Genomic DNA, 13,356 nt, shown 5'->3' on the forward strand with positions numbered 1-13,356 from the left:
AGTTGGAAAGGGTGGGACCCAGAGTGTCTTCTGGTTCCAGTAAGAGGATCAGTTCTCCTCCTCAGTGCTCCTGACCCAAAGAGAGCTCCTGCGTCTTTGACAATTCTGTGAAGATAAGAATTCTTCCAGGTGAAGTACCGTATTTTTCGCTCTATAACACGCACCCGACCATAACACGCACATAGTTTTTAGAGGAGGAAAATCCGTAGGCATGCCACCCGTAGGCATTCCCTCCATAACACGCACAGACATTTCCCCTTACTTTCTAGGAGGAAAAAAGTGAGTGTTATGGTGCAAAAAATACGGTATTTTCTCCCAGACATGGAGCTGCAGTCAGTGCCGGATTTACGTATAACCTAAACAAACTATAGCTTAGGGCCCCACTCTCTTGGAAGCCCCCCAAAAAATTAAAGGGAAAAAATTGGGTGTACATTTCCAGAATATAAGATAAAAAACAAATAAAATAAAACCTACATACAACAACAGTGTTTTGTGTTGTGTATGGACCTGTTAGGTCCATAAATTACCATGTAGCATATATTCAACACAAAAAAACAGCAATTTGTTGTTGACAAAGGACAGCTGGACGTATAATGGGTCCCATTACCTTCAGCAGCTTAGGGCCTCATCAAATCCGTCCCTGGCTGCAGTGACAGCCAATTCTAGCCTAAAGGAGGCAGTGGACAACTCTTTGCTGAGGGAAAAAAAACTTCTCCAGGACAATATAGGGCCAATCTCCATACTGTATCATTGTCTAAGGCAGTGTTTCCCAACCTTTTTTGGGCAAAGGCACACTTGTTTCATGAAAAAAATCTCGAGGCAAGCCATGCCCCCTCCAGCCAGCCGATTGGCTGGCCAGGAGGCGTGGCCGGATGGGATTCCCCTGCTCTCGCGGGGGCTGAGATGGGATTCCCCGCTCACGTGGGGGCGGATGGGATTCCCCGCTCACGTGGGGAAGGGCGTGATGCCCGCAACCCCACCTCCTGGGGCAGGCCCAGTAGCGAGCGGATGCGCAGGCCAAGTAGCGAGCGGCGATGGGATGTGGGAGCTCGCTCGCTCGCCGCCTCGCGTGTGCTCGCCGCCGCCGCCCCGCCTCTCACCGCCCGACTCGCCCGCCTCCACGGAACACAAGGCAAAGTTCCACGGCACACTACTGTGCCGCGGAACACCGGTTGGGAAACACTGGTCTAAGGCACATCTCAGATTGAGGTTTTTCTGGATAATGTCGATTAACTAGATCAGGGGTTTCCAGGAGTCCACAAGCTTCATTCAAGTTGTCTGTGGATTTGTGGATGAAGGCAGGAGATGGCCCTGAACCCATTGCACTAAATATTTATATTGATTTTTAACAGTGTTTTAATTGCTTCTCTTACTGTATTGTGCGGAATACAACAAAGTACACTGTACGAGAAATAAAAGAAGCAATTAAGGTGCAATTTTAAATTGTGCAATATCTAGGACAAACATTGTTTTTAAACAGAGGTTGAAACAAAGGTTGGGTGGCCCATCTGCTAGGGAATCTTTAGCTGTCATTCGTAGATGACTCTTCCAACTCTACAATTCTATGATTTTATTATTGCAATAGCAGGCAGAAAAATCGTTATGTGGTCCGCCAAGGCCCTCAGCAATGCTAAGTGGTTTTTGGGGATCAGGGGGAATTTGGGAACCACTGATTTGGATCTAGTTCAGTCCATATCCAGACATAAACAGCTTTGTTCCCCTTGGATCCTGTGGTGAGCGTCTGTCCGTACCCGGGGAAAGCAGTGTAATCCATCAAAGACTGTCATAGAATCACAGAATTATAGAGTGGGGAGGGACCTAGAGAATCATCTAGTACGACCCCCTTGCAATGCAGGAATATTCAGCTGTCCCATACGGGAATCGAACCTGCAACCTTGGCATCATCAGCACCATGGTCTACCCAACTGAGCTATCCAGGCTCCTCTGAATTAATCCTTCCCCCACAGCCCTTTTCAGCAGAAGCCAATTCTCCACTGCAAGTTCCCATCCCAGCCACCCTTGGCAGAGTCTCCTACACAGGAAGCAATGCTCAGAGCGCCTACTATTGGTTGATGGTGCTGGTGGCAGCCACAGCGCTCCCGTCTGCGGACACCACAGAGAGGTGGGATGTCCCAGAGTCGTCCGGAGTGTAATATTCTGGCTCATAGTAGCTGACTTCATGGGTCCCATCAGTGATTTTGGCCCACAGCTTCTTCGAAAAGTGCTCCGAGGTTATGTTTTCGATGATCTGGATGGAAGGAGAGAAAGCAAAGGCAGTGGCGGTTATCGCCGTGTCGGGACCTGACTTGGCATTGTGGGATATTTAAAATGCAGTCAAACCAACCATTCATGTTTTGCTAGATGGGCACATGATAGGAGCTGAAGCTCGCAGAGTTTTCCTGTAAGTTCGCTGGAGAGAACTCTCTGAGAGACACTCCCACTGTGCCTCCCTGGCATGGGGAGGGCATATCTTTATTTTCTCCTACCTGCCTGGGCACAACCGCTCTTTCCATCTTTCCCCACCATGCCAGCAATGTGAGAATGCCCACTCAGTCAGAGCTCCAAACTCAGATCACGTTTTAAGCTAGACCAGGGATCAGCAAACTTTTTCAGCAGGAGGCCGGTCCACTGTCCCTCAGACCTTGTGGGGGGGCAGACTATATTTGGGGGGGGGAATGAACAAATTCCTATGCCCCACAAATACCCCAGAGGTGCATTTTAAATAAAAGCACACATTCTACTCGTGTAAAAACACCAGGAAGGCCCCACAAATAACCCAGAGATGCATTTTAAATGAAAGGAGACATTCTACTCATGTAAAAACACCAGGAAGGCCCCACAAATAACCCAGAGATGCATTTTAAATGAAAGGAGACATTCTACTCATGTAAAAACACACTGATTCCTGGACCGTCCACGGGCTGGATTTAGAAGGCAATTGGGCCAGATTCGGGCCCCGAGCCTTAGTTTGTCTACCCATGAGCTAGATTTAAGTATGTCTTTGTAATCAAATAACCACTTTAAGCCCGCCTGAACAAAGCTGCTGTGCCAGTTACTTTTCAGCAAGTATTCTGAGTGAGTAAATGTGTGTGTTTTTTAACAAGACTTGTGTGTGTGGTTATTGTTCTAAGGGTGAGGAAAGAGGGAAATAACAGGAGAATCCAGTCTGCCTCAAAGCAACTAGCCTATCTAAGCTTTCTGTTTTAAGCTGTAAAGGGATGGCACGCTGCTGAACTCACAAACGTGAGGAAGGAAGGATAACAGCTCATAAATATATCCTCTGCTAGCTTCGATTCACATCCCAACAGGCAAAACGATTGAAAGCTGCCCTCTGCCACTGAGCTAAATAAGCCCTTTTATTCCTCGGATATTACAGAACAGCGATGGACTTACCCCGGCAATGTTGACAAACGCAGGATCCCCCAGTAAAGTCCTCTTGGCATAAGCAAAGCGGAAGGCCTCAATCATGCGGTGGTAAGTCAAGACCTTTTTCTCCAGAGTCTCCACGTCGCTGCGGGCGAAATTAAATTCTGCCAGAGAGAAGCAAAGGTTGGGCATCAGACAGGGGAGCAGAGCCCCTGCCACACCTGAAGCTGGCAAGGGGGCAATCTGAGCCAAACGGGAGAGAGCCTCTGAAACGCCTGAGGAGCAATTCCTCTTCCAGCGGTGGGAAAAGCCATACCTCCAGTGGAGAAGAGAGGGAAGGGGCCAGCCAAGTGAGGAAAAGGCTTGAGGATGCTGTTGAGAGCCCCAGCGCCTCACCTCACCCAGCTGGCCAGGAGAGACGCAGACCACCTCCGTCACCCAGCTTGCGCAGAGGGGTGAAACGCAAGGAGGGGAGGAGGAGGCTTGGGGTGCCGAAGTTCTTGTGTTGGGGGAGAAGCCGGAAGGGGCCACTCCCGGATTCTGCAAGTGACTGAGACGGACATGAACTTTGTAGATCTGCACTGTAAATAGTTTGCACAATAAAACTGTTAGGTACTGAAGTTCTCACCCTGGGCCAGCAGGGGGATACTGTAGATAGTTATGCAAATAAGGGATCGAAAGTGACGTTCAGTGATTGGATAGTTTTAGAAAATTGTTACAGTTACGTTGTACTGGAACTCTATATAAGCAGGCTGACTGAGCCCTTCAGTTCAGTTCTGTCCTGGCCTGTGAATAAACAAGAGCTGTTTGAAGAATCGCTGTGTCGTCTGATATGTTCACACGCAACTTGACAAAAACCTGTTGGAGTCCTGCTTGGTGACTCATGAGCAACCACCATCAGCATCTGACGCTAGCCTACCTCGCAGAGATTAATTTGAAATGGGGTGGGTGGGAGAACCATGTATGCCACCTTCAGCTCCTTGGGGAGGAAAGGTGGGATATAAATACAACAAACAAATAGGCATTTTTAAGCCTCTTGTGCCTAGAGAGAAGGAAAAATCTTACCTTTCATGATGTTGAGCGCCAGGGCCAGGACAGCACCACTAAAGGGGGCATTGGGGGCAAACATGGTGAGTTCTCCTATGTGGACCTTTAAAGGATTTTCATCTAGAATCGGCGTGTAGTCTCTCAAGTCATCCAGAGTGATGTTCCCTCCTGGAAGAGAAGATGGGGACAGGGGTCCAAATTGAATAAAATATTTGGGGGGCCCAGCCAGGTAAGCCCCGCCCCACATAACTGAGCACTTGACGCGGGGCATACATGCCTTTTGAACGGCAATGCCCATCAACTTTTGGGTGGGGCGAAGGAATCTCAGACCCTAGGAGTTGGATCCTGTGGTCTGGACTGAACCAGAGCTCCCAGGACGCCTTGGCATGGATTTTAAAGGCTACACCCCTGCCATGGGTGGCAAAAACAATTGGTGTGTATAAAGGAGAGGTGGCTAGTCCATAGGACTGCCAAGCTGCCAGTGAGCTTTTCATGGGGTTTAGAAATGGCAGTGGACCTTTCCCATATAAGCCCTCTGCCACATTCAGATTTCTCACCTGCTGCTGCGATGTCGGCTATAATTTGCTGAGCTAAGCTCCCGGTATAAAAGGCATCTGGACCCTCCTCGGCTAAGATCTCGTAGGTGCGGGCCAAGTTGGGTAGGGTGAGAATCTCATTCTCCTGGAGAACTTTCCCATCTTTGCAGAAGACCGCACTGGTGGGGGAGAGGGAGAGGAAAGACAAGGAGAATTGGCTACATGGTGGTCTTGTAGCATAGCTGTCAAGTGTCCCTTATTTGGCGGGACAGTCCCTTATCCCAGCACCATGTCCCGCTGCTGTCCCTTATTGATGATGTACCTTAAATAAGCTACTGAAGGTAATTGGGCCCTTTCTATGTCCAGCTGTCCTTTGTCAACAACAATCTGTTTTCCTGTGTTGAATATATGCTATATGGTAATTTATGGACCTAATAGGTATCTAAAGCCATTTGCATGCAACAAAATATGTATTTTATCAAAGTAATTGTGGATCCCTTATTTTGGCTGCTGATCCCTTATTTTCGAGGCTGCTGGTCCCTTATTTTCAAATCTGTAAGTTGACAGCTATGTCTTGTAGTAAGGTTAAAGCTTACTGAAAAATGATATATAATGAATTGAAAAGGATGTTCAGAATAACTTTTATAAAAAAACAAAAAACCCAGAAGCTTTTCTTTTGGGAATTATAGGGACAGAACTACCTAAATTGTATAGAAATTTATTGATGTATGCTACTACAGCAGCAAGAATGTTACTTGCCGAAAAGTGGAAAGAAGCAGAAGTCGCAGGAAAGGAAGAATGGATACAAAAACTTACAGAATATGCAAAAATGGCGTAACCTACCAGAAGAATAAGAAATCAAGATAACAAACTTTTTATAAAAGAATGGAAATGGTTTATTGAGTATTTAAAGATAAATTGTAAACAGATAAAAACATTAGCAGGATTATTTGTAATAACCTACAGTTTTATAAGAGTATACAGTGGTACCTCAGGTTACATACACTTCAGGTTACATATGCTTCAGGTTGCAGACTCCGCTAACCCAGAAATAGTGCTTCAGGTTAAGAACTTTGCTTCAGGATAAGAACAGAAATTGTGCTCCAGTGGCGCGGCGGCAGCAGGAGGCCCCATTAGCTAAAGTGGTGCTTCAGGTTAAGAACAGTTTCAGGTTAAGAACGGACCTCCGGAACGAATTAAGTACTTAACTAGAGGTACCACTGTATATTTACAGTATATGAATAAATGAGCAAGTTAAATAAACTTGGATATGCAGAAGATATTATAAAATAAATGTGAGGAACCTCAGAAAGAGGGGGAAGGAAGACAAATTTTGAAATGTTAAATGGATTGTAAAATGAATGAAATGTATAAATTTGAAAAGTATAAATAAAAAACTTTTTTAAAAAAGGAGAGCTGGACACATGGGTGCTTGGGTGCTAGCTCACGTGGCAGCACTGTAACCTCCTAGATCAGTGTTTCTCAAACCTGGGTCTCCAGATGTCTTTGGACTACAATTCCCATCATCCCTGGCTAGCGGGACCATGGTCAGGGATGATGGGAATTGTAGTCCGAAACCAGCTAGAGACTCAGGTTTGGGGAACCCTGTCAATGGAAGCATGTTGAGGCAGAAGACAGCAACGTGGGTCACCTTCCAGGGTCTACAGTGGATGGGGAGACTTGCAGGACATCCTCCCCCAACCTGGCAGCCTTCAGATGTTTTTTAACTAACACTTCCATCCGCCCCAACCAGGGCAGCCATATTATGCTGAGACCGATGGGACTTGTAGTCCAAAATATTTGGAATGCATCAGGCTGGGAAAGGCTGGTGTATCTTCACCCTTTCTTCAATGTGGATACTGAACACCTGAAGAGGGCCCAACTCTGCACATGTTCAGGTGAACTCTACACGTTGACTTGGGGGTAGGTGGGGCGAGCGATGGTGCCACTTGCTGATCTGCCTGAGGCAGCAAAATGTCTGGTCAGTCAGACTTCCATAGAAAGGCCTTTGAGCCTAAAACATGAGACATGCTTTGTTGAGAGGCTACATCTCTTCAAGGGTTGTTTTCTGTGGGATTTATTAAACTGGAATGAACAACTGTGATGACCTAAATGAGAGACAGAGAGAGCTGGCAGCCTGTGGAGCAGTTTTGGCCCCTGAAGCCATTTCATCAGGCACTTGGCAGCCGTGCCAAATTCCAGCCAAGGTACGGCCAAAAGGTTTGCCAACAGTTTGGTGGCTTCCTTTGGCTCTGATCTCCCTGTGAGGGAGCCAACCCCCTCACCGCTCCCTCAGTTGAGCTCCCACTGCGCTTTTGACCTCCTTGTGCCACAGAGTGCCTTACCCCCAAAACCTACCACATGGACGGGTTGCTCTCAACTGCTTCCTTTCTATATGCCAGGGCTCCTGCCAGGCCTTTCCCAACTGGGAAACCCTTCCGTGCCAGTTCAATGCTGGGCAGAAACAGCTCCTTCCACGCCAACTTGCCATGCCGTTTGTGAGCCATTTCGTAGCCACGGATCTCTCCCGGAATCGCAATGGACAACCCTCCTGGAACGAGCAGAGAGAGCAAGGAGATCAAAATTCCAGTATCTGAGGGGCAGGGAGCTTTGGGGAAGCTTTGCCTCAGGGCAGCCCACATTCAAAGGGCTGCGCACAACTCCCTCTTTGCACCTCATGGAGAAGGAGGTGAGGTGAGGAGAGGGGCACCTGTGGGCCAAGATGGGCTCCCCTCAATTGCTGGCTCATAAGAGGAGAAGAAGAAGGCAGTCAGGGCCCTTGGGTCAGTGCTGGGGACCCCAGCAAACTTCTGAGTGGCATTCAGGGGGCTGGTAAAGATTAGCCTTCATGAAAGGACTTGGAGGGTACTTCTGCAGACCTCTTGAAGGTGGCCAAAATAAAATAATAAATAATAATACACTATTTTTACCCTACCCATCTGGCTGGTTTTCCCCAGCCACTGTGGGCGGCTTCCAACAAGAGATTAAAAATACATTAAAACATCAGTCATTAGAAACTTCCCTAAACAGGGCTGCCTTCTAAACATCAGATAGTTGTTTATTTCCTTGACATCTGGTGGGAGGGCGTTCCACAGGGTGGGTGCCACTACCGAGAAGGCCCTCTGCCTGGTTCACTGCAACTTCGCTTTTCACAGCGAGGGAACTGCCAGAAGGCCCTTGGCACTGGACTTCAGTGTCCAGGCAGAACGATGGGGGTGGAGATGCTCCTTCAGGTCTACTGGGCCGAGGCCGTTTAGGGCTTTAAAGGTCAGCATCAACAGTTTTAATTGTGCTCGGAAACGTACTGGGAGCCAAGACCGGTGTTATGTGGTCTCGGCGGCTGCTCCCAGTCACCAGTCTAGAAAGTGTTTGGGGTGTCTTAATTAGGTTAGAGCCCAGGCAACTGAGTAAGGCCTGGTGGGATGCAAACCAGACAAGGGCACCCCATGAACCAATTTAAATCAAGGCTAGCAAAATGCTAAGTGTGTACAGTATTAGGTTCATCAGGCATCTCCTGCTCTCCTGAACCGTGCCAGCTGGTCGTTATAGGAACAACTTTTAGAAATAGGCTCTTGAGTTTTGATTTTCCTCTTCCCTTCCTGTCATCTTTTCTTTGCGTGTGGTGTCCCCCCCCCCCCCCGATTGTAAGGACTGTCTTGTTTTGATCGCATGCAAGCCACTCTGAGAGCCTTTCAGGGTGAAGAGTGGGGCACAAATACTCTAAACAAACAAACAAACAGATTGATTTCTTGCCCTTGGTGCCATCGTGCTTTGCACAAGTTTCCTGGGCAAGGTAGTGATTTCAGGAGGTTGTGGACTCTGCTTCATTGGAGATTTCTAAGCAGAGACGGGATGGCCATCTGTCGTGGATGCTTTAGTCGAGATTGCTGTACTGCAGGGGATTGGACTAGATGACCCATGGGATCCCTTCCAGCTCTACAAATTTTATGATTCTATGATTCAGTAGATTAGTGGGAGATTTTTTAAAATAACTGTAAGATGGAGCTTCTTCCTCATACTCTTCCTTGGAGAAAAAAACATGGCACAGTCCAGATAATTCAGACTGAAATTCCCAGGTGACAGAAAAAGTTATTTATGTATGTAACAACATAAATTGGCCTGTGTTTCGTTGGTCCAAAAATGGAAAACGACCAAGGTCCCAACTAAAGAAGGATGGCAACTTAAGTTGACAGAATATGCACAACTTGCAGACTTAACATATGGAGTAAGAGAACAAAAAGAACACATGTTTAAAGAAGATTGGAAAATGTTCACTGAATATCTGGGAAAAAATTGTGTACAGCTGAAAATGCTGGCAGCCTTGAGATAAATTCAACAGTGTAAATAAGTTTGGATGGATGCAATAGTGGAAATCAGATTGGTATAGTTTTTGTAAAATATGCAGTGATTTAAGATATGTAAAATGAATCATGGAAAGAGAAGGGAAGTCATTGATATCTTAAGGTTGTAAAATGTTTATATGAAATTGTAAAACAGAAAATTTAATAAACATTATATTTTTTAAAAAATAAGACATGGCACAGCCTGAGCAGGAAGGTCAATTTTTTCGGACTCAGGAATAGAGGTAGATGAGGAACATTTAGGACAACTTCAGGGATACCTTTACCTACACCACAATACTCTAGACGTGCCAACCTACCTGGATCCCAGCCTCCCAATAACACCAATGAAGGATTTCCCATCCCTTTACCTTTCTTGGACAGCTGTGTGTCATTGCCAAACATATCCCGGAATGCATTTTTTGGCGCTGTCTCCCTGGCATTGATGACTTCCACTTTCCCTGTTGAGAGGCAAAAAATCTGTCTCAGCATCTTGTCCACAGATTGTCGGGGGAGTCAACACAGTGATGGATCTGGCCTAGTCAGAAATTGGCACCCTCTAGGATCACATCTCTGCAGTGCTGCTGGCTGGTTCGCACATTACGTTGAAACACAGGGAGGAGCAAGCTGTTTCTCCAAGCATGTACAAGTGTCGGTGTGGAAGTGCCCAGTTGCTGATTTGTACAGCTCAATCACTGTGTACACACTGACGATACACTTGTTGAACTTTACAGGTGAACAATTCAACAGCAGGAGTGGACAACTCAGCTCTTTGTGTTGAAAACTGCCTACCACTGGTATTATACTTTGGTAATGTTACCTTATATCTAGAGTAACCCACACTCAGCAAGCTTTGTTATCCCATTATTAGGACTGCTTGGTAAAGCTATATTTACTTTGTAATCAGGGTGGGTGCAAGACACCCTAAATTCCGGATCAAGCTAGTGTTAGAATTTAATTAAGCTTTATGTGTTAAAACTGGCTGCTAGACCTATGTGTGTATTTGAGCTGTGTTCTAAGGGCTTCTAACCCTATGGAATCAACATGTGTCAATAGCTAATTAAGACAAGCTGGTGCTTCCTGTGATGTGTCAAAAGCGAATTAAGCCAGGACTAGCCTTCTGCAGGTGGCAGGGTGCAGGTGGTGCTGTGTTCTAAACCACTGAGCCTAGGGCTTGCCGATTGGAAGGTCGGCGGTTCAAATCCCCCTGGTGGGGTGAGCTCCCGTTGTTCAGTCCCAGCTCCTGCCAACCTAGCAGTTCAAAAGCACGTCAAAGTGCAAGTAGATAAATAGGTACCGCTCTGGCGGGAAGGTAAACGGTGCTTCTGTGCGCTGCTCTGGTTTGCCAGAAGCAGCTTGGTGATGGTGGCCACATGACCCGGAAGATGTCTGCAGACAAATGCCATCTCCCTCAGTCTATAGAGCGAGATGAGCGCACAACCCCAGAGTCATCCGCAACTGGACCTAACGGTCAGGGGTACCTTTACCTTTACCTTTAGCCTTCTGCAGGAGGCGATAGCCTGGAGATAAGGAGCGACTAGAACAACAAAAGCTCAAGAGGAAATTTCATTTGCAAATGAATGGGTTCCCTCCCCCTTTTCCTCAAATGAGAGTTGCTTCAAAGTGTTTTAGGATTGCAGTTAGGAGTTATAAAATGGACATAATAAGCAGCAGGCTGGAGTGACAGTCGAGGAGCAGCATTTGAGAGCAATGGTTGGTGTCTACTTAAGTCCAAGGCTGCTGTGGTTATAGGAGAAGCCAGAACCTCTTGGAGCATGAATGCCACAAATCCCTCCATCATAAGCTCAGGTTGTATAGATATGTAAATAAACCATATATCATAAAGACAGCACAGTCTCCCCTGTGCCTCATTCCCAGAAGGAAACTCAGACCTTAGGTGAGCACACCTAGAACCCCTGGAATCTCAGAGATTTGGGGGGGGGTGCAACATATTTTCAAGAAAAACATACTGAAGCTTGGGGGGTCTCTGGTGGCTTCCACCAGAACTGGTGCCCCACCAGGTTCCAGACTACAATCCCCATCAACCCCAACCAGTTGCCTGGGGCTGATGGGAGTTGTAGTCCAAAACATCTGGGGGCACCCAGTTGGAAAAGGCAGCCTTAGCATCTGCCCCAGGCAGGCAGGCATGTCTTGCCACCCCCCGTGGCAGAAAGAGCTCCCTCTGCCCATCCTTACTGTTAAGTTGTGGGTGAACATATCAGACGACACAGCGATTCTTCAAACAGCTCTTGTTTATTCACAGGCCAGGACAGAACTGAACTGAAGGGTTCAGTCAGCCTGCTTATATAGAGCTCCAGTACAACTGTAACTGTAACAACTTTCTAAAACTATCCAATCACTGAACGTCACTTTCGATCCCTTATTTGCATAACTATCTACAGTATCCCCCCCCCGCTGGCCCAGGGTGAGAACTTCAGTACATAACACTTACCGTCCACTGTAGAAATGATGAAGACGAGCCCCCCTCCGATGCCCATGCTGTGGGGGTTCATCAGGCCCACGCAGAGGAGAGCCGCAATGGCAGAATCCACGGCCGAGCCGCCCTTTAGAAGGATATCGCTGTGGAAGACAAAGCCTTGTCACAGCCCAGCAGACAGGGGCGGCGTTCCTCCTCACCAAGCTTCCTGCCACCTTGGGGGGGAAAGGGAGGGACCTGCCTACCTGCCGATGACAGAGCAGGGCCCTGCATCTGTGGCCACGGCAGCACTTTTGTAGACGTGGCCATCTTCTAGGGGAGCAAAGGATGGCTTAGAGCGGAGCCCAAAGAAAAGGCCAACAAGAGCTGCGAGGAGGAGGAGCAGCCCAGTCAGGGCCCCGATCTGCAGGCGTTTCGAGTTCAGCACCAGCATCTTCATTTTGGCTGTTTCTGAGGAGAAAACGAGAGGAGCTCAGAATAGGGCAAGCAGAATTGCCAAGGGGATGGAGCGACTCCATCTTATTAACTATTAGGTTTGTATACTGCCCCTATACCTGTAGATTTAGGGGCAGCTCCACAACATAAAATTACAATATAAAAACACAAAATGCATAATACAGTAGAAAGAAACCAATAATCCTCCCTTCCACAAACACATTTAAAAGGGCATTGGGTGCCAGTCAGTCCAAGGCCTGGTTGAAGAGGAAAGTTTCCGCCTGGTGCCTAACTAAAGGTGTATAATGAAGGTGCCAGGCAAGTCTCCCTGGGGAGAGCATTTCACAAACAGGGAGCCACTGCAGAAAAGGCCACGCTCTCATGTTGCCACCCTCCAGGCTCTCATGGAGGAGGCACAGGAAGAAGGGTCTCAGAAGATGAACACAGAGTCCAGGTTGGTTTATATTGGGAGAGGCGGTCCTTTAGGTATTGTGGTCCTGAACCGTATAAGGAAAAATATTAGAGAATAGATGAGTAAGAGGCAACATGGCAGAAGTTCATCAAGTTACGCCCAGCATGGAGAAAGTGGCTAGAGAATTTTTTTTAACAGTGGACTACATTGCAGGGCTGTTGTAAACTGTTCTCTCTCTCTTTCTCTGCTTCAGCCCAACTCCCAACCCACATTAGGTGTCTGACAACACTGCAGGGTTGCTGCAAACCAGTTGGAATCTGTTCTGCAGGACTCAGGGATGATCTTACGGATGCCAGATACCCCAAGCCACTCTTTGCCAGCCGCAGTCTCTTCCAGACTGTGGAATGGAGCCAATTAATTGCATTAACTGGAGGAAGTGGCATAGCTCCACATCAGGAGGTCCCAACTTCAGTTCCCAGTGGCATCCCTAGGTAGATCCGGGAGAAACACCTGTCTGAAACCCTGGAAAGTCATCACCAGTCAGTGTAAACAATGGACCAATGGTCTGACTTGGGATAAGGCAGCTTTCTCCACCCCCTGCCCCCAAACTGGTATTTCCAGAATTATTTTTGAAATATGCACGCAGTCCAAAGGAGCAGAGAGCCTCCGCTTCTGTGCCCAGACTTGCGGGTAACCTGAGCAGATCCTTTCACTCCTTGGCAAGTAAAGTTCTTCTGCTCTCGGGCAACTGGGCAGAGCACAAGGACCCTTGAAAGCAGACAA

The 13,356-nt window shown here is 47.4% G+C and overlaps 1 protein-coding gene across 2 annotated transcripts in view; it reads right to left on the reverse strand.

The window, feature by feature from the left end:
* Window positions 1–13,356, reverse strand: part of GGT1 (gamma-glutamyltransferase 1) — a 33,258-nt gene that overhangs the window by 8,151 nt on the left and 11,751 nt on the right. For both annotated transcript variants that reach the window (XM_081174937.1, XM_081174936.1), the window contains exons 2-9: window positions 11,972–12,176; window positions 11,742–11,869; window positions 9,661–9,750; window positions 7,308–7,500; window positions 4,971–5,128; window positions 4,432–4,581; window positions 3,394–3,530; window positions 2,064–2,248 (exon numbers count right to left, since the gene is read on the reverse strand). In XM_081174937.1, coding sequence (XP_081031063.1) covers window positions 2,064–2,248; window positions 3,394–3,530; window positions 4,432–4,581; window positions 4,971–5,128; window positions 7,308–7,500; window positions 9,661–9,750; window positions 11,742–11,869; window positions 11,972–12,165 — 1,235 coding nt within the window. In that variant the 5' untranslated portion in view covers window positions 12,166–12,176. The remainder of the gene's footprint in view (window positions 1–2,063; window positions 2,249–3,393; window positions 3,531–4,431; window positions 4,582–4,970; window positions 5,129–7,307; window positions 7,501–9,660; window positions 9,751–11,741; window positions 11,870–11,971; window positions 12,177–13,356) is intronic.

Source organism: Podarcis bocagei (assembly GCF_964188305.1).
Source record: "Podarcis bocagei genome assembly, chromosome: 16".
Taxonomy (NCBI): domain Eukaryota; kingdom Metazoa; phylum Chordata; class Lepidosauria; order Squamata; family Lacertidae; genus Podarcis; species Podarcis bocagei.